Source organism: Mauremys mutica, chromosome 7 (genome assembly GCF_020497125.1).
Source record: "Mauremys mutica isolate MM-2020 ecotype Southern chromosome 7, ASM2049712v1, whole genome shotgun sequence".
NCBI lineage: Eukaryota > Metazoa > Chordata > Testudines > Geoemydidae > Mauremys > Mauremys mutica.
Genome location: NC_059078.1, coordinates 123,661,984 through 123,680,219, shown reverse-complemented (window position 1 = coordinate 123,680,219; position 18,236 = coordinate 123,661,984). Strand labels below are relative to the sequence as shown.

The 18,236-nt window shown below is 45.2% G+C and overlaps 1 protein-coding gene across 3 annotated transcripts in view; it reads right to left on the bottom strand.

Moving 5' to 3' along the window:
* CFAP43 (cilia and flagella associated protein 43) overlaps nucleotides 1-18,236 on the bottom strand; it is an 84,953-nt gene that overhangs the window by 63,824 nt on the left and 2,893 nt on the right. For all 3 annotated transcript variants that reach the window (XM_045023861.1, XM_045023862.1, XM_045023863.1), the window contains exons 2-5: nucleotides 12,598-12,851; nucleotides 10,854-10,950; nucleotides 6,562-6,729; nucleotides 3,710-3,860 (exon numbers count right to left, since the gene is read on the bottom strand). In XM_045023861.1, coding sequence (XP_044879796.1) covers nucleotides 3,710-3,860; nucleotides 6,562-6,729; nucleotides 10,854-10,950; nucleotides 12,598-12,851 — 670 coding nt within the window. The remainder of the gene's footprint in view (nucleotides 1-3,709; nucleotides 3,861-6,561; nucleotides 6,730-10,853; nucleotides 10,951-12,597; nucleotides 12,852-18,236) is intronic.

Sequence of the window (18,236 nt, the reverse complement as noted above, 5' to 3'; positions counted from 1 at the left end):
AGTCATGCCCCCCCGCTTTGGCTTCTTTTTGATAAACTAACCTGACTTTGCTCTTTAAGTTTCTCACTATAAGGCATTTTCTCCAGCCCTTGAATTATTTTTGTGGCTCTTTTCTGCACCCTCTCCAATTTTTCAACACTCTTTTTAAAATGTGGGCACCAGAACAGGATGCAGTATTCTCGTATCAGCCTCACCAATGCTGTCTATGGAACTAAAATCACCTTTCTACCCCTACTCACTACTATCCTGTTTACACATCTAAGGATTGCATAGCCCTTTTAGCCACCCCATTGCCCCGGGTGCTCATGTCGAGATGTTTGTCCACTATGAGGCCTACATCCTCTTCAGAGTCACTGCTTTCCAGGATACAGTCTACATTTTTATACCTATATGTATGTTCTTGCCCTTGGCAGTATTAATATGTATTTTGTTTTCATGGGCACAGCTCACCAAGCCATCCAGACCGTTCTGTTAGACTGCCCTGTGCTCATCATTATTTACCATTTTATCAGTCTTTGTGTCATTTGCAAATCAGTTCTGGGCACATCTCTGACAGATTTCCTGTGAGATCTTGGGCAAGTCACCTAACTTCTCTGTGCCTAAGCTCCCGATCTATAACATGGGGATAATAGTATTTCCCTACATTAGAAGAGTGTTAAAGATTCTGAGGCACTCACATACTATGTTAGTGGGGCCATACAAGAATGGGTATTGCTAATTTGAAGTGAATTCAGTGAAAAGCAACAAAGACCATTAGGTGGACTGATTTAAGAGGTAATATTAAAATAATTAAATATTAATAGCTTGGCTAAGTGGTGATTAAATGAGGGATAGTAGCTTGAATCCTGCAGTCCAGGTAATGCAATGGAGAATCAGACCCAATAAGTCTACAAGAATTTGAAACGTGTAAGCATGAAGGGAGCAAAAGTATTGAATAGAATAAAACGGATTATAGCTAATTGCAAATAAAGAAAGCAAATTTAAAGTGAATAGTAGGAGAAGCTTCCTGGCAGTGACATATATTACCTGTGAGATAAACCCTCCAAAGAAATTGCAAAAACCGTATTGCTTGACACTTGATCTTCACAAAACACTAGCAAATCTAAAATAGAGAATAATCCTATGTTGGTAGAGAGATGGAGAGGATGATCTAAGAGATCTTTTTCATCTCTAGATTCAATGGAGAGTAGGAAGTGTTAATCCTGTGGTCCTTGCCTAATTCCACACTGGTCAATGATTACCTGCCTAGCTAAATTCAAATGTTTTTTCAACAGTAGAAAGGTATCACTCTTCACTTCTTGTCCAAAACTCTGATGTGAAACTGCTGTGAGACCATAATAGCAATCACATCCCACTCCAAAAGTAGCTTCATTTTAGTGGGGGATGAGGTAATGTGCATAGTTTGTAATTCTACAAAACACCTAGAGTCTTGCAAAAGGTACAGGAAGAGGAAAGATGGATGCTCTTTTGCGGACAACACAGGACTGAGCGTCAGAAGTATCTAGGTTTTATTTCTAAGATCTGCCAGAGACTCACTATCTGATTTTGGTTAAGTCTCTCTCTCTCTCTCTCTCTAAAATGGGATATTTATCTATCTCAGAGGTGTGTTGTCAATCAATCCATTATTCTCTATGAAGCATTTTGAGGAAAGATGTTTCAGAAATACAATGGACTCATTTATTTTATAAATCAAATAATAATAATAAACTCTAGTAGTATGCTAGTGATTCTATAATGAAATGGTCATTATATCATTCCAACATAGATGTCAGACAGGTATTTTTACATATTTTATGCAAGATAGTAGGTGCCTTACTCTGACTCAGAGGCTTCCTATGCAAGTCCAGGTCAGCATCGGTTATAAAGTCCATTTCTAATCATTGTCATGACTCAACATACATAATAGGCACAGAGTTCTAATTCCAGAATGGGACCATCCCATGTATACCCAGGACAAGGGAGTCACAGGAAGCACTCCCATTTGCTGTTTGTGTTCTGAAATTGTACAATCATTCATAAGCTTCCTAAAGCTCTGTTCCTTTAAATGGCACTCTCTAGAGGAAAAGCCCAGAACCCTGGACATGAAATGTTTTGTGGAAAGCTGATGGCATCTAACAGTGCATGGTGACAAAGACGAGTCATGTTTGGATACAAAGTCTGAGCAACTGCAGAAAACTCAGGGCTTAGCTATAAGCGATACTGAAACAGAAAATACCTCCTTGTGCAAGAAGAGAGAGGGTTAAAAACTTCATGCGGCTGCCCCTTTTTGGCAACACTTGGTTACAACTCCAGCCACAACAACATATTTTGAAGCATAGTTGGAGCAAGTGGTTGTCCATAAATATAAATATTAAGCCCATCCTTTCATCTAATTCAGACCTAATGACAAAGGATATAAATCTTCCTTTCTGTTGAATCCTGTCTGTTGAATGTTTCCTTGAGGGCATGCTCCTGCTCCCTTTGAATTCAACTGAAAACCCTCACACAGACTGTGATACAGGCAGAGGTGAAAGTAAGCCAGTTCAGTCCAGTACGGTGTACCACCAAGAGCCAGTACGCTGTGCCAGACCGGACCGGCTTCACACAGATTTAAATTAGAACATGTCCTTATTGATTGAATGAGCATACGGAGGTAGTAGAGAGGAAAAAATTCCTTAGTATTTGTCAAAGTGAGACATTTGCACTTTTCTGCAGATGAATTTCTGGTCTTGATCAATGGGAGAAAAATCTTACAGGCTAGACAAATCACTTTCTACTCCAGAAGCCTATGTGGAAGCTTTTATCTCCAGCAGAGCCTGGAGGCTCCAAAAGGCTGGAGAACAAGGTGACCATTGCAGTCTACCATCAGTAAACATTACTGTAGATGGTAAGGGAGGTGAGAAGGGAATTCCTTGGAGAGCACAAATCTTTTGCACAGTGCCATAGGCTAGCGGATGTCCAAGTCAATGCTGGACTTACACATTAACAGATGTAATCGACTTGGCCTGAGGAGCCTCCCCCATCAGTAGGTGTATGTGAGACCCTCCCACACTTGCAGCATTTCCGGAGGACACCAGTGCCCAAAAGGCACCATTTCTTCTTTATTCTTTTGACTGAAGGCAGCCTTTGCTAACAATTTGCTAACTTAACTAACTAGAAAGAAAGTAGCCCCAAAGGGCAAAATTACAAGACATCAATGAGGAAAGCGTTGAGGACAGTGTGTGTGATTCAACCACTCTGCACCTTCTGTGGTCACAATGGAATTGAAGTGTGTGAAGACCCCTACCCCCCATTCCCCTTTTATACCCCTGAAATCTTCTGCAAGAGTGGGGTGAATGGCCCCAATGGCCACAGCTTGCTAGAAAAATTTGGTAGCTTGACACCAGACACACTATATTCCGCAAATAGGAATACACAGAGGCCACTTGAAGAAGAACTACAAGGTACTTTGTTAATTTACCTTGGAAAGTTAAATTGGGCTATGCCAGCCCTGAGGTGAAATTGTCTGGGATTCTAGGAATTTCAAACCTGACGCATAAAATAGTGAGCCATCCCCATGATTATAATTCTAATGCTAATATGGGTTTCACAAACATTGCTGACAGAATATACCCCTTTCCTAGACTGGGCAAGTTTAACAGGCTTTCAATTATGAATTTTGTTCATATCTGTCAGTATCATTATAATCATCACATTTTATAATAGCAGTTAGATGCAGAGTTGTAATTACCCTAAATGTCTCTGCTTCATCCCCTGCCAGCCCAGCAATGGCTGAAATTGGCAGCACAGGACCATAGTAGAGGTCTTGGATTCCAGGATGTGAAAAAAAGACATCCAGTTTACACATTGGAGACCCATCTTCGGCAGGGAGTCTGACAGGCCTGCAAAAAGGAAGAGAAATAGCACATGAGCTGAGGAAGCATTTACAGAAAATAAACAATAATACAGAGCTGGGAAGTACGTTTTCAAAACCTGGAGACTCTGACTTTTTGTTGAAGTTCTAATACAAATGATGAAAGACTGATTTAAACCACCAGTTTACATGGTAGATACTGTTGCAATAAAGAATAATAGGCTTGGTCTACACTGATTCCTTTTTGTCTTGGGCAAGTAACTTAAACACTCTGGGGATATGTCTACACTGCAATGAAAGACCAGAGACAGCAAGGGCTTGTCTACGCCATGCAGCTTTTAGCAACAAGGCTATGTCGACACAGCCTTGTCGCTAAAAGTCAGCGTGTGTGAATGCTCTTTTTCGGTACTTGGTCAGCAAAAGTGCTGACAAACTACTTCCAGCCCCGCGAGTGGCGTTAGCTTTGTCGGCAGGAGAGAGCTCCTGCCGACAAAGCCGCATTCACACTGCCACTTGTGTCAGCAAAACTTGTCTTTCCCGGTGGAGCCTTTTTTAAGTACTCGTGAAAGACAAAAGTTTTGTCGACAACTTTGCAGTGTAGACAAGCCCCAAGTCTCAGAGCCCAGGTCAACTGACTCAGGGTCATAGTGCTTGGGCTGCAGGGATAAAAATAGCAGTGCAGGAGTATGGACACGGGCTAGAGCCTGGGCTTTGAAATCCTGTGAGTGCGGAGGGTCTGAGAGTCTGGGCTTCAGCCGAGCATCTACACTGCTATGTTTAGGCCCACTGTCAGTTGAACTGGGCCCTGAGACTTGCTGCTGCAGGTTTTTTATTTCAGTATAGTCATATCCTGGGTCTCAGTTTTCCCAGGGCTGGTGCAAGGATGTTTCACGCCCTAGGCGAAACTTCCACCTTGCGCCCTCCCCCGCCCCACGGCTCCGCCCTGAGGCAGCTCCCCGCCTCCGCCCTGGGGTGTCCCCCTTGCGGCAGCTCCCCACCCTCCACCCTGAGGCACACCCCCCCGCCCTAGCTCACCCCTGCTCCTCCTCTTCCTCGAGCAGGCCGTGGCTGCTTCACTTCTCCCGCCTCCCAGGCTTGCGGCGTCAATCAGCTTAGGCGCGGCAAGCCTGGGAGACGGGAGAAGTGAAGCAGCCACGGTGTGCTCGGGTAGGAGGTGGGGCAAGGGTGAGCTGGGGCGGGGAGTTCCCCTGTGTGCCGCCGCCCCCCCTTACTTGCTGCAGGCGGCCCTCCCCGCGCTCTCCTGCCCCAGCTCCCTCCGCCTAAATGCTAGCGGCGACCGGGGCGGCCAAAGATCCAGCTGCCACGGTCGCTGCCGAAGAAAATGCCGCCCCCCAAATCCTAGCGCCCTAGGTGACTGCCTAGGCTGCCTAAATGGTTGCACCGGCCCTGAGTTTTCCCCATCTATGCATTGGGGTTAATAATTACCCTTCTAGCAGGGAGTTGTGAAGATTTATTGCTAATGTTTGAAAAGTGCTTTAAAGATGAAAAAATGCTCTAAATATTATTCTCCTATTGCATTCTGAATGGCATTCAGAAAGTGTCTTTTGTGTATGATCACCAATCAGATACCAGAGTACCTATTAAAATGTATAAGGGATGGTGAGTATGCAGTAGTTTGGGGAATATGCTGATTTATGACAATGACATTTTATGTAAAAATGTATAAATAAATAATAATCCTTCAACCAAATTTCAGTTCCTGCTGACTGGAGTGAAGAGAGAGAAAAATAAATATTATCTTCCTGAGTAAACTTTATAGTGGTAAAAAGCAAAAAGAATCCAGCTTGATTTTCAGATCCCACATTAAAGGCTGGTCTACACTTACACATTTTACCAGCATAACTGTGTCTGTGGGAGGTGTCACGTTTTGCTGACATAGTCATGCTGGTAAAAGCCCTAGTGTAGACAGTTATAATGATATAATGTACCTTATATCAGTATAGCTTATTTAAGTTTTCAACTGGAATAAGCTATACTAGTATAAGCACTTTTATACATCCACGCTAGACATGGTTTGCTGTTTTCTCACACACACACACACACACACACACACAGTTAAAGCAGCAAAACAAGTAACTGTAGACAAGCCCTGAGTCTGCAGTGCTGGGCAAATTACACTGAGCATTAGAAAAATCACCTTTGGATTTGTAAACTCACCACACAGGATATGGTAGTCACATGGAGAACAAGCATTGGACCCAACATGGGTTGTTGTTTTTTTGCAGACCAGTCTGTGACCACATCTTCTACTTTAAAATACACACATTCCACTTCACTAAATGATCTTTGCAGGCAAGAAACTCTGTCCAAACATGCAAGAGCAGAGGTGCAAGCTCTCCTACATTGCCGTAACAGGACTGAGGAATACTGACAGGGCAGAGCCACCTGCAGGAGTGGGAAGACAGTCCAGTATGTGCATTCAATCCTGGACCTCTTACCAAAGACTGCTGACAAACCTGACTGTTCATATCAACTATAGTGATGGCTGTAATCTGGAGACCTGAGCACTAGGAAACGGTATCACAAATTCAACACACACAGCTCAAGAGTCAGACAGTTAAAGTTCTTATTGGTTGTGATTTAAAGGCTTGTCAGTTAATCTTAATTGGATCCATAGTCTTTGTAAACTGATATATGTCAGTGATCCTGGGCACTAAAATAAAGTTAACTCTACAGTTTTCTTTTAGCCTGGAAGGTGTGTTACTTACTTTGACTTGAGATGATGTTCTTGATCATTCCTTTCAATATTCCAGACAGTAAGGGAGTTTTCATTGGACAAACAAAGCTGGTGCCAGTTCATGGGGTTAAAGCTCATAGAGGTCACTTTCACACCTGGTTGAGATTTACTGCACAAAAGGATATTTTCTTGCCAGTCCCTTAAAAAAGGAGAATTTTAAAAAAATGTATCAAATAAGCCACAAAAGAATGACCATTTAGGCTCAATCCTGAGAAGTGCCAATTGACATCCATGGCAGTAGCAGATGCTCTGCTCCTCTCAGGAATCTGGCACCTTGTCACAGACAAAAACTGTCAATCAAGTTAATTCCTCTTGGTAGGAATGACAAAAGAAGCTGGATAGTCAGTCATATGTAAAATGAATATTGTTTAGGACCGACATTGCTACTAACTGCAAAACAAACACATCAACAAGTGCTGCTGTGCATCATAGGCAGCTATGTTTTGTGGACAGGGCATTAGGCTGGGAATCAGGAGACCTGGGTTCTACCCCTAGCTCTGTCATTTATTCTTTGTGTAATCTTGGACAAGTCACTTCCCTCCACCCACCTCTGTGCCTCAGTCTTCCTATCTATAGAACAGGGACCATAATCCCTACAGGCATCTGTAAAAGAGCTTTAAGATGTATGGATAAAAAAATCCTATAATTATTGTAGGTAAAAAGGTAAACATTTGTGTTTCCACATGCTATCCTCAGAATTGCTTAGCATCATTGGAGGAGAACTGTCACCATTTCCTGAACCACATATTTGACACTAACTTCTTGTTAACATTTACAATTTAAAAATATATCGATAAAGCATGTCACTTGAACTTGGAGTTGGAATTTCAGCTTTTTTATGTACGACTAAGGTTGAAGTGAAGAAGAACTCTAGCATGTACATAGAATCATAGAAGATTAGGGTTGGAAGAGATCTCAGGAGGTCATCTAGTCCAACCCCCTGCTCAAAGCAGGACCAACACAAACTAAATTATCCCAGCCAGGGCTTTGTCAAGCCGGGCCTTAAAAAACTCTAAGGATGGAGGTGTTACTGTATAGGACAGGGATTTGTAAACTCACCACACAGGATATGGTAGTCACATGGACGACAGGTATTGGCAACCTTTGGCACATGGCTCACCAGGATAAGCACCCTGGCTGGTCGGGCTGGTTTGTTTACCTGCCACGTCCGCAGGTTCGGCCAATTGCAGCACCCACTGGCCACGGTTCGCCGTCCCAGGCCAATGTGGGTGGCGGGAAGCAGTGGCCAGCACATCCCTCGGCCCATGCTGCTTCCCACAGTCCCCATTGGCCTGGAGCGGTGAACCGCGGCCAATGGGAGCCATGATCAGCTGAACCTGTGGACGTGGCAGGTAAACAAACTGGCCTGGCCCGCAAGGGGGCTTGCCCTGGCGGGTTGCAGGCCAAAGGTTGCTGATCTCTGGTATAGGAGTTTAGTAAAATCCTGCTGGTTTAGCTTGTGACAAATTCATTTATAGATATTGATCAGGATGGAAGAAAATAATTAACATTAATATCACACTGAAAAAAATGGGTGTTGGGAAACAAAACATGATTTAAGGGGTGTATTTTATCTTGATGCACTAGTATTAACACATGTTCAGTAGCTCCCATTAATATTAAAGGAAGTTAGAAGGTGAAATTCTGGCATAAAAGGATGTTAGTATAGTTCTCTCCCTAAAGATCTGTCAGCGTGTTCTGATACATAGCAAGCTGTGCCAAGCTTCTTTTGTAGTAGCTAATCTACTAAGATATGATGCGATAGGGCACATGTGTCTGAAAAAGCATCTGGCACTGAGCCATTGCTTTGAACAGAAGAAAGATCTAGGGATAAAATGTCTCCCATGAAAAGCAGCTTTTCATTTATCCACAAGCTTCCTATACTTCAAGCCTGAGCTAACTTTAAAAAAAATAATCTCTTTTATCTGTGCATAGCAAACAGTTTGAGGATTACAATACAGATAGACATTGCACAAACATCATATTGAAATCACAGAAAATACTAAACATATTCTGGTCTATTTTACCCCGTAAAATATTATTTCTGTGTACTCAAAGTAGGAAGAATGCACACTGTTGGGTAATCAGACTGCATAGATAAAGGCCCTGATTCTGCAGTGAACTCCACACAGGTGCACTGAGTGGAGCTCATAGCAGGACCAACGCCTAGTATTATAACAACATCCTGGTTTTTTTTATTAAATTGTTTCAGACTTGAATTGTGGGTCATCCCTTTGTGACAACTAGCTGCTGGGGGTCAAATTCATTCTGGGGTCACTTTGCTGATTAAATAAACTTAAAGCAGATGGCCTTAGAAAGTTCCATTACTTTGAAAGCTTCCACCATTTCCAGTGGAATTTCCTATCTTCCTGGACTGGCAGAATCTTTCAAACTGGTGGAACTTTTAAAGTGTACACAAGGCATAAACTGGGCCAACCATGTTAATTCAGTTCTGAATGGTCATGGTTCATGCCTTTTAGACTGTAAGCTCTTCAAGACAGAGAGTCAGTTGCCTGGTTAGCGTGCTTCATCTGTTGTAAAGCATGTTTCGGCCTAAATCCTGAGTTGAATCGCACAGCTAGAGTATGTGATGAATGTTATTCTTCTCCACTGGGGACTGAGAAGAGGAATCATTATTATTATTTATTATTACTGCAGCGGGTTGGGTGAGGTGGTGTGCGCCTGTAATCCCAGCCACTTGGGAGGCTGAGGTTGGCGGATTGCTCAGAGGTTCTGGGGTGCGATGCTCTATGCCAATCGGGTATCCAGTGCCACTGGCAGCCTGGCCTGCGTGTGGCTGAAGGACTGGCTAGAACAACACAAATGATGTGTTGTGATCGGCGCTCTCTCTGTGAGGGCTGATGGACCAATCGCTCAAGGTGGCAGTTGCCTTCTCACCCTTCACATGCCCCTGTACAGGCAAGGATCTCTTGGAGCTGAGGTGTACACAGGATAGACACTCCTTGTGCATGCCTGCCTGCCTGCCCCATGATCCTCCCTCCCTGTGCTGTGCAGGTTCCACTGCCAGTGGAACCACTCCAGAAACAAAGGTAGAGGCAGGATTTAAGTTGCTCACGAAGATCAACTTAAAAAAATAAGCCATGAGATCTATTTTCATTATCCTCAATCAATCTCACCATGTGTCTTTTCATGGCAGTGAAGCCGCAAACAATCAGACCAAGTGGCTCAAGCACCTCATGTAGTGCTGTACAGCTATGAAAGATGCCTGGCTTCAAGTGCTAGTCCAGGTTTCTTCATTCCAAAACTGGGAGTGTTGTGAAAGCTGATCCTGCTGAGGTGATTGCATGGATACTTGTGACCCTCAGGACAATGAAAGAGCGGTGGGGGCTTTAAAGCCCCTTTCCTGTTCTCAGCTAGAAGTTGTGACAAGGGTTGTGGTGTTTTAAGAGAGAAAGAAACTGGGAATTCCCAGGGATTTGACTGGAATGCTGAGGCTTTTTATGGGAAAACAAATACACCTCTACCCCGATATAACGCAACTTGATATAACACAAATTCGGATATAACGCGGTAAAGCAGCACTCCGAGTGGGCGGGGCTGCACGCTCCGGCAGATCAAAGCAAGTTCGATATAACACAGTTTCATCTATAACATGGTAAGATTTTTTGGCTCCCGAGGACAGTGTTATATCGGGGTAGAGGTGTACGTAGCATTTACAAAGCATTTTATGTCCCCAATTTGCTTTACAAACTTGAACTAATGAATCCTCATATAAGCCCCATGAAGTAATTAAGATTCATTATCTCCATTTTACAGAGGGAGTAGCTCAGCAGGGTTGTTAAACAGCTTGCCTAGGACCTTTGGGAGAGTCAGCATCAGCATTAGAACTCAGCAATTTCTGGCTACCAGTCCTGTGCTCTGGCTAGCAGGCAATTTTCTCTCACAATTACTGCTGCAGTCAGCTTCCAGGACTGTTCACATAATTAAGTGGTGGAAAGGCTTATTTTCCTGTTATAAATATATCAAAATGTAAAATCTTGAAGAAAATAGTCTGGAAATTAACTATGGCAAAATAACAATAAATCTTATATGAAGTTTTCCACACTACTCAATGCAAGTCAATTCAGGCAGAGAATGTTTGCATACAGTGGCAGATCAGAGAGGAAGGAGGAAGCTAAGGCATCATTTGGCCTTACTGGTTTCTCTTGGCAAGTCAATGAATTGAAGCTCTGCTCAAGGAGTGCTAATACAAAAACCTTCATCTAAAGTACCCAGTATTAAAGGAACATGTCTGATACTTACCATATTGAAAGAGCAAATTCTGGGACTGAAGAGTAAGTGGCCAGATAAGGACCCATGTAACTGAATGCAAGTAAAGAGTAGTCCAGCTGAGCCTCCCCTAAAATAGAAAATAGCAAGGATTTTAATCAGCCTTAGGGTACACTTTGGACAACCACAAGCTTGATGCTTTGCTCCATCCATGATTATTCACGTTGATTTGGCCATACAAAGACAATTTTCATTACGGTTTTTAAGGGAAAAAAACAAAAACAAAAATAGGATATAAAACTGCTTGTATAGTTCTATTCTAGAAATGGAATAGTCCTCACAGATATCTATGTCCACCCACCCCTGCAATCCAAGCCAACATGACTGCCCCCTATGTAACATTCTCCTGGGTTTTTCCATCTAGTTTTATTAATATTTTGTGCTTTTATGGTGCTTTCCCTCCAAGGATCTCAAAGTGCTTTACAAACATTAATTTATTCACCAGCTACCCCCTGTAGTAGAGAAGTACTAAGATCCCCATTCAACAGATTTGGAAATGGAGGAATAGAGAGGTTAGGTGACTTGCTCAAGATCACACAGGAAGATTGTGGAATGGGCAATAATATAAACCAAATTTCCTAACTTCCAACCCTTTAGCCCCAAGACCATTAACTGAGCTGTCTCAAACAACAAGATTTCCACCACTTGCCTTGGGAGACTGCTCCAGTTTAATAAATCTCATTGGTAGGAAATTTTTCCCATTCTTCAGCCTATGTTTTCTTTTAATTAATTTCATCCCATTAAAACCCTCCACTCCTGCTTTGCTGTTCGCACTCCTTAAATATTTACTGCCATATTCCCCTTTAGTTGTTGTTAACCAAGCTATACATATATGTGTTTTTTACTCCTAAATGATTATCAACTGGTTGAGTCTGTGCCTGGCATACCAAATTTAAGGAAGAGTCTTTAGGCTCTTAGTCTTAAGGTTTAAGCAAAATACACTCCTCTAACTGGAGAAAGGCTGCCCTTTGCTTGCTATGTTTGCATTTTAAAGAATTTAGCTGACCCATTCATATTTCTATAGTTTGAAAGAATCCACTGTGCGGACAGAGAGGCTGACATCATTCTTTAAGTGATTAACTCAGCCCATAAGGTATGGTATTCCAGAGTAAGATACCCAGTAATAAAACAGGATAAGAAGTGGCAAAACCAATAGTTCTTTCTATGGAGTAAGAAAGATGAAGTCTTCCTAGTCAGGATAGGACAACATTAAAAACCAGCTTCTTCAGAAGCAGATGCCCTAAAAAACCCAAATACAATGAGAACTTCTTTGCCTACTGAGAAAATCCTTGTGTGTGTTTCCTTAATGGTCTTATTCAGAAGGAAAAGATCAAATATTAATACAAGGTATTTTAATCAAGCTGCTAGCTCTGCTGACTCAGGGTCAGTCCTGTTCCCACTGAAATCCATTGCCAAGGTCTCACTGACTTCCACGGATGCACCATTAGCCCTTAATATTGCCCTCTCATTCAGCTCTTAGCCACGCTTACAAATTCAATGGGATTTTAGTGGATCAAAGGGCTGCAGATCTGGGTCTTTATTTGAAAGCAGTCCAGGGAACTTTAGAGTACTCCCTGCATCTCTCCTGTCATTAGACATCTTTCTGCCATGCTATTTTAAGAGGTTTCTATTCTTACCAAAATGCCCTTCACAAGATGGTTATTTAGTATTTATTTTAATGAAATAGGAACCAGGAAGGGAAACCCCCCATCACTACCTTTTATTTCTGACTGTTTAACAAGTCCTGGAAAAGTGTAGATATAGATGACAGGATTTAGCTTCTGGTCTGAAAAAGCCACCACTTGACTGTTCCCATTCACTGCAAAGGCTCCAACGTGGCCATTCTTACACTTCAGCACTGTCTTCTTCTTTGTTTCAATGCCAACAAAAACGATGTAGTTGCCACAGGGGTAGCAGATAGTCTTGTTATTGACAAAACCAACATTTCTGTTTGTGAATCCCTGAACCCATCTTTGGGGAAAAACAAGTGAGCATTAAACACTGGACATAAATACATTTTATTTTAAAAAACAATATGAAACAAGAGGATGGCAGCAAATGGAAATTATACTGATCCAAGGCCTGGGATTTGCTATATTCAGTTCTGAACCCATGTCAAAAAACCACCGCTAGGGGGCCAGAGACAGTTTCAAGATTCATACTCATGAATCATTAGAGCAGCACTTCTCAAAGCATGAGGCAGGCCCAGGGAGGCAGAACCAAGTCTAGGGATAGGCGACCAGGGCAGTCTCCCTGAGTGCCAACTTCCAGGTGACACCACACTGCTGTGCCACTCAGCTTTGGGGGCTGTTTTGGCCTGGCCTCTTGGGGCAAAAATGTTTCCTGCTGTAACGAGTAAATGGCTAGGACTGCTCCTACAGGGAAAGTCGGGACTCCTTTTACTGGTATCAGCTGCATCTCCACTAGAGGACTTGCTCTTACAGCTATACAGGAAAAGCCTTTGTAGTTAAGACTAGCTCTTACTCCCATAAGAGTCAGTTACACCGGTAAAAAGCACCTTCATCCCAGTATAACTGTGTCCACATTAGGGTGGCTATAGCACTTGAACTATACTGGCATTGTTGAAGTGATTCAACTTTTGAATGCAGCCAAGGCCTCAGTCTTTAGCTCTTACAATAAGAGACAAAACCTTCAAAATTTGATCCAAGTGTAACTGACGCAGCAATATCTGCCTGAGTTTACAGACAATTTGAGAGAATATCTCCACTGCCCCACTGACTTCAGTGCATGCTAACTCAAATGCCAACCATAGTTAACAGTGTAGACATTTAAAGTATTTCACAGGGTGGAGGCAGGGAAGATGCATACATTAAGATAGACAGACCTTTAGCAACAGGTTAGGTTTACAAGGAGGATAGAATTGGTTTCCTTTTCCTGAAGGGTGTGTGCAGCTTTAAAACTTTTAAGTTTGGGTAGCGCTGTATTAAAGCTAGAAATACACACCTTATACTTGTGATCTTCAACCTTGTTTTGTCACAAGGCTTTGTGATAGGTTGGCAGAAGGGTTCCCTCACTATCCATTAACCTTTGTGTTGTACCTTCCACAGTTAGCACCTTCTCTTCTTTCTTCTGTCCCTAATCTCTCCCTGTCTTCTGTCCTTTTCTAAGACTTGGTCTACACTAGAGGGTTAGGTCAACGTAAGGCAGCTTATGCTGATCTAACTGTAAGAGTCTACACTACAACATTGCTCCCGCTGATATAAATTGCCCACTACACATTGACCTAAAAACTCCACCTCCACAAGGAGTGTAGCACTTAGGTCAATGTAGTCTGTGTAGACACTGCATTACTTACATCACCTGTTGGCTGCGAAACTCACTGCATGGGGCTCACAGCTCCGGCAGTCGGCACTAGAGCAGAGGCTCCAGCTGTCAGTGTCTCACTATGCCCCACAAGTTAAGTCAGTGGAAGCGCTCCTGATGAGGACAAGCACCACTGACAGAGGGGGCATAGCATGGACATTAATCACTGCAGTAATTGCTGTGGTGGCTATACATCAACCTAACTTAGGTTGACTTAATTTTGTAGTGTAGAGAAGGCCATGGTCTTTTCTCTTATCACTTCTGTGAATTTTTCTAGTGTTTCTTTTGGGCGGAGGGCTCTCCTCTCCTTCCCCGCATGATGGCTCTCTCTTACTCTCTGTCCCACTCACCAGAGGGCTACCTGCTCCTTGAGAAGCTTGGGGGTGTTCATTTGTGCTTCCCTGGGGGATCAACAGATGCTCACAGATCAGCTGAGCACCATGGCACAGAGAAGAGAAGTTAAACTGGTAGGCTTCTTCCAGAGCCCTCTACAGATGCACCAGATTTATGGCCAGCCAGCGCAGACCTGAATGAATGCTCAGAGGACCAATAACTCAGTTTTACCCAGCACTGGTTCTGGACCAGTGATCAAAAAGAATATCTTGATGTCTGTGCACAGAAAAAGAAAGTCTCAAACATATATGCAAGCACGAAGTCACTATGATGGCAGTGCAAGTAATTCTTACAGAACCTACAAGTATCATAAGCCGTTTCACAATCAGACCAGTCTGCAAATTGCCAAATCCAGGTCACAATCTGCAAACAAACTCAATTTCAGCGGAGGGAAGTGACAGAGCTGGTCAGAAATTTTCTGATGAAATGGTTTTCTGTCAGAAAATGCAGATTCAGCAAAAGCGAAACATTTCACGGCAATGTGCTGTTTTCCAAAAACTTTATTTTTGGAAAAAAAAATGGAATGGAAGGTTCTGATAAGATCTTTCCATTTTGACCTTTTCAGGACCGAATGTTTTGATGTTCCTTTTCAGAACTATTTCTCATTTGATTTTTTTATTTTATATAATATAATATTATATAATATAAAACAAATCAAAATTGGAGCAAACTATTTCAATTTTATTTAAACTACAAAAATTGGAATTTTGTTTCATAGAAATTTTCAATTTTTTTTGTTTTCATTCCAGTTCAGAATAGGGAAAAAAATTCAGAATCACAGGCTTAGTGAATTGGAAAATCCCATTCCCAACCAGCTCTAGAGGTCACCTCAAGTCTCTTGAGTGATCTCCTCAGATTGAAGATGGGAACAGCACTGGCCAGCTTCAGAGACAGGAATATTACTATTTGAGGATCAGAAGGCGTGTGGCTGCAATGTGAGGCTTTTGAGAGAGAAGATGATAAAGGTTTAAATGATTATCTCCTCCAATAAGTGCTGCAGCTAACTGCAGGCTCTGCTTCCAAATATCAGTAGCGGTAGACACAATGGCTCAGATACTCAAAACAATAAAGCGGTTTTAAACACTTATTTTCCATTAAACAGAAAAATGTGTGTAAATCCCTTGGAAATTGGTTGGAAATCTCAACCAATATACACGTGCAATAAATTAATTTGACTGTAACTCATTTTTGCACAAGGCCAAAAAGGATGTTGTAGTGTCTGTGGGGATCAAAAAATCCCAAATCTCTGTTCTTCAAATTAAGGGACTGGCAGAGCCAGGGAGAGGGGAACTGATTGAGTATGTGGGTTCAGGGATGGGGAGGTCAGCAGGTGAGATAGGAGCTGAGGGTGGGGTGGCAGGCTCTGAGGGGTGAAGTACATGGGGGTTAATGGACTGTGGCTCCAGGGAATGTAGGAGGAATGGGGCACATGGGAGTTGTGCGTAGGACAGAGGTTAATGGGGGTTGAGCTGTGGGTACATGGGGTTAAAGGGGCTTGCGGTATATGGGGGTTAATGAAGAGGGTCTCAGGGGTGGGGTACGTGAGGTTTAATGGGGAAGCGCTGAAGGGACTGGGGTATATAGGGACTAATGGTGGGCTAAGGGGTGGGGTACATGTGGTTAACAAGGGGGCTGTGGGGCTCAGAAGCAGGATCAATGGGGTGGGGCTGAGAGGCTCAGGGGCAGGTTACAGGAGGTTAATGCCTGGGGTGCAGCTGAGGAGTGGGATACATAGTGGTTAATGGAGTAGGGATGAGAGGCTTGGGGGCAGGCTACATGGGGATTAATGGGGAACTTGGAAAGCATGGTACATGTGGGCTAATGGGGGGCTGGGTACATGGAGGTCAATGGGGGCTAAGGGCAGAACACCTAGGAGTTAATACAGGTGTGTGGCACACGGGTTAATGAGTGGGGCTGAAGACAGGGCTAATGGGGGGCTGAGGGGCCCAGGGACAGGGCATATGGGGTGAATGGGGGTACTGAGGGGCTCAGGGTGGAGCACATAGGCATGAATGGGGGCTGGGGGTGAGGGCACATGGAGGTTGGGGGTACTGAGAGTACGGCACAAGGAGGTTAATAGTGTAGCTGGGGATGGGGCACATGTGAGTTAACGGGGGAGGGAGGGGCTGGGAACACGGCACAGGCAGCTCAGGGAGGCACATGGGAGTTAAGGCAGGCTGGAGGTGGGGCACATGAGAATGAATGGGGGCTGGGGGAAGGACACATGGAGGTTGGGGGAGTTGAGGGCAGGACACATGGGGCTAAAAGGTTGGGGCACAGGTAGCTCAGGGAGGCATGTGGGATTAAGGGGGCGGGGCACAGGCAGCTCAGGGAGGCATATGGGATTAAACGGCAGGGCACAGGAGGCTCAGGAAGGCACGTGGGATTAAGGGGGCGGGGCACAGGCGGCTCAGGGAGGCACATGGGGTTGGGGGAACTGGAGGCGGAGCACATGAGATTAAGGGGGCGGGGCACAGGCAGCTCAGGGAGTACATGGGATTAAGGGGGGTTGGGTGGGGCACTTGGATTAAGGGGGCGGGGCACAGGCAGCTCAGGGAGGCACATGGGGTTACGGGGGAGGTGGGCGGGGCAATGGGATTAAGGGGGCAGGGCACAGGCGGCACAGGGAGGCACATGGGGTTACGGGGGAGCTGCGCAATGGGATTAAGGGGGCGGGGCACAGGCGGCTCAGGGAGGCACATGGGGTTACGGGGGAGCTGGGCGCGGCACTGGGATTAAGGGGGCTGGGCACAGGCGGATCAGGGAGGTACATGGGGTTACAGGGGAGCTGGGCGGGGCACTGGGATTAAGGGGGCGGGGCAAAGGCAGCTCAGGGAGTTACATGGGGTTACAGAGGAGCTGGGCAGGGCAATGGGATTAAGGGGGCAGGGCACAGGTGGCTCAGGGAGGCATGTGGGATTAAGGGGGCGGGGCACAGGCAGCTCAGGGAGGCACATAGGGTTATGGGGGAGCTGGGATTACAGGGGAGCTGGGCAGAGCACATGGGATTATGGGGGCGGGGCACAGGCAGCTCAGGGAGGTACATGGGGTTACAGGAGAGCTGGGCGGGGCACTGGGATGAAGGGGGCGGGGCACAGGCGGCTCAGGGAGGCACATGGGGTTACGGGGGAGCTGGGCAGGGCACTGGGATGAAGGTGGCGGGGCACAGGTGGCTCAGGGAGGTACATGGGGTTATGGGGGAGCTGGGCGGGGCACTGGGATGAAGGGGGCGGGGCACAGGCGGCTCAGGGAGGTTCATGGGATTACGGGGGAGCTGGGCGGGGCACTGGGATGAAGGGGGCGGGGCACAGGCGGCTCAGGGAGGTACGTGGGGTTACGGGGGAGCTGGGCGGGGCATTGGTATTAAGTGGGCGGGGCACAGGCGGCTCAGGGAGGCACATGGGGTTACGGGGGAGCTGGGCGGGGCACTGGGATTAAGGGGGCGGGGCACAGGCGGCTCAGGGAGGCACATGGGGTTACGGGGAGCTGGGCAGGGCACTGGGATGAAGGGGGCGGGGCACAGGAGGCTCAGGGAGGTACATGGGGTTATGGGGGAGCTGGGCGGGGCACTGGGATGAAGGGGGCGGGGCACAGGCGGCTCAGGGAGGTTCATGGGGTTACGGGGGAGCTGGGCGGGGC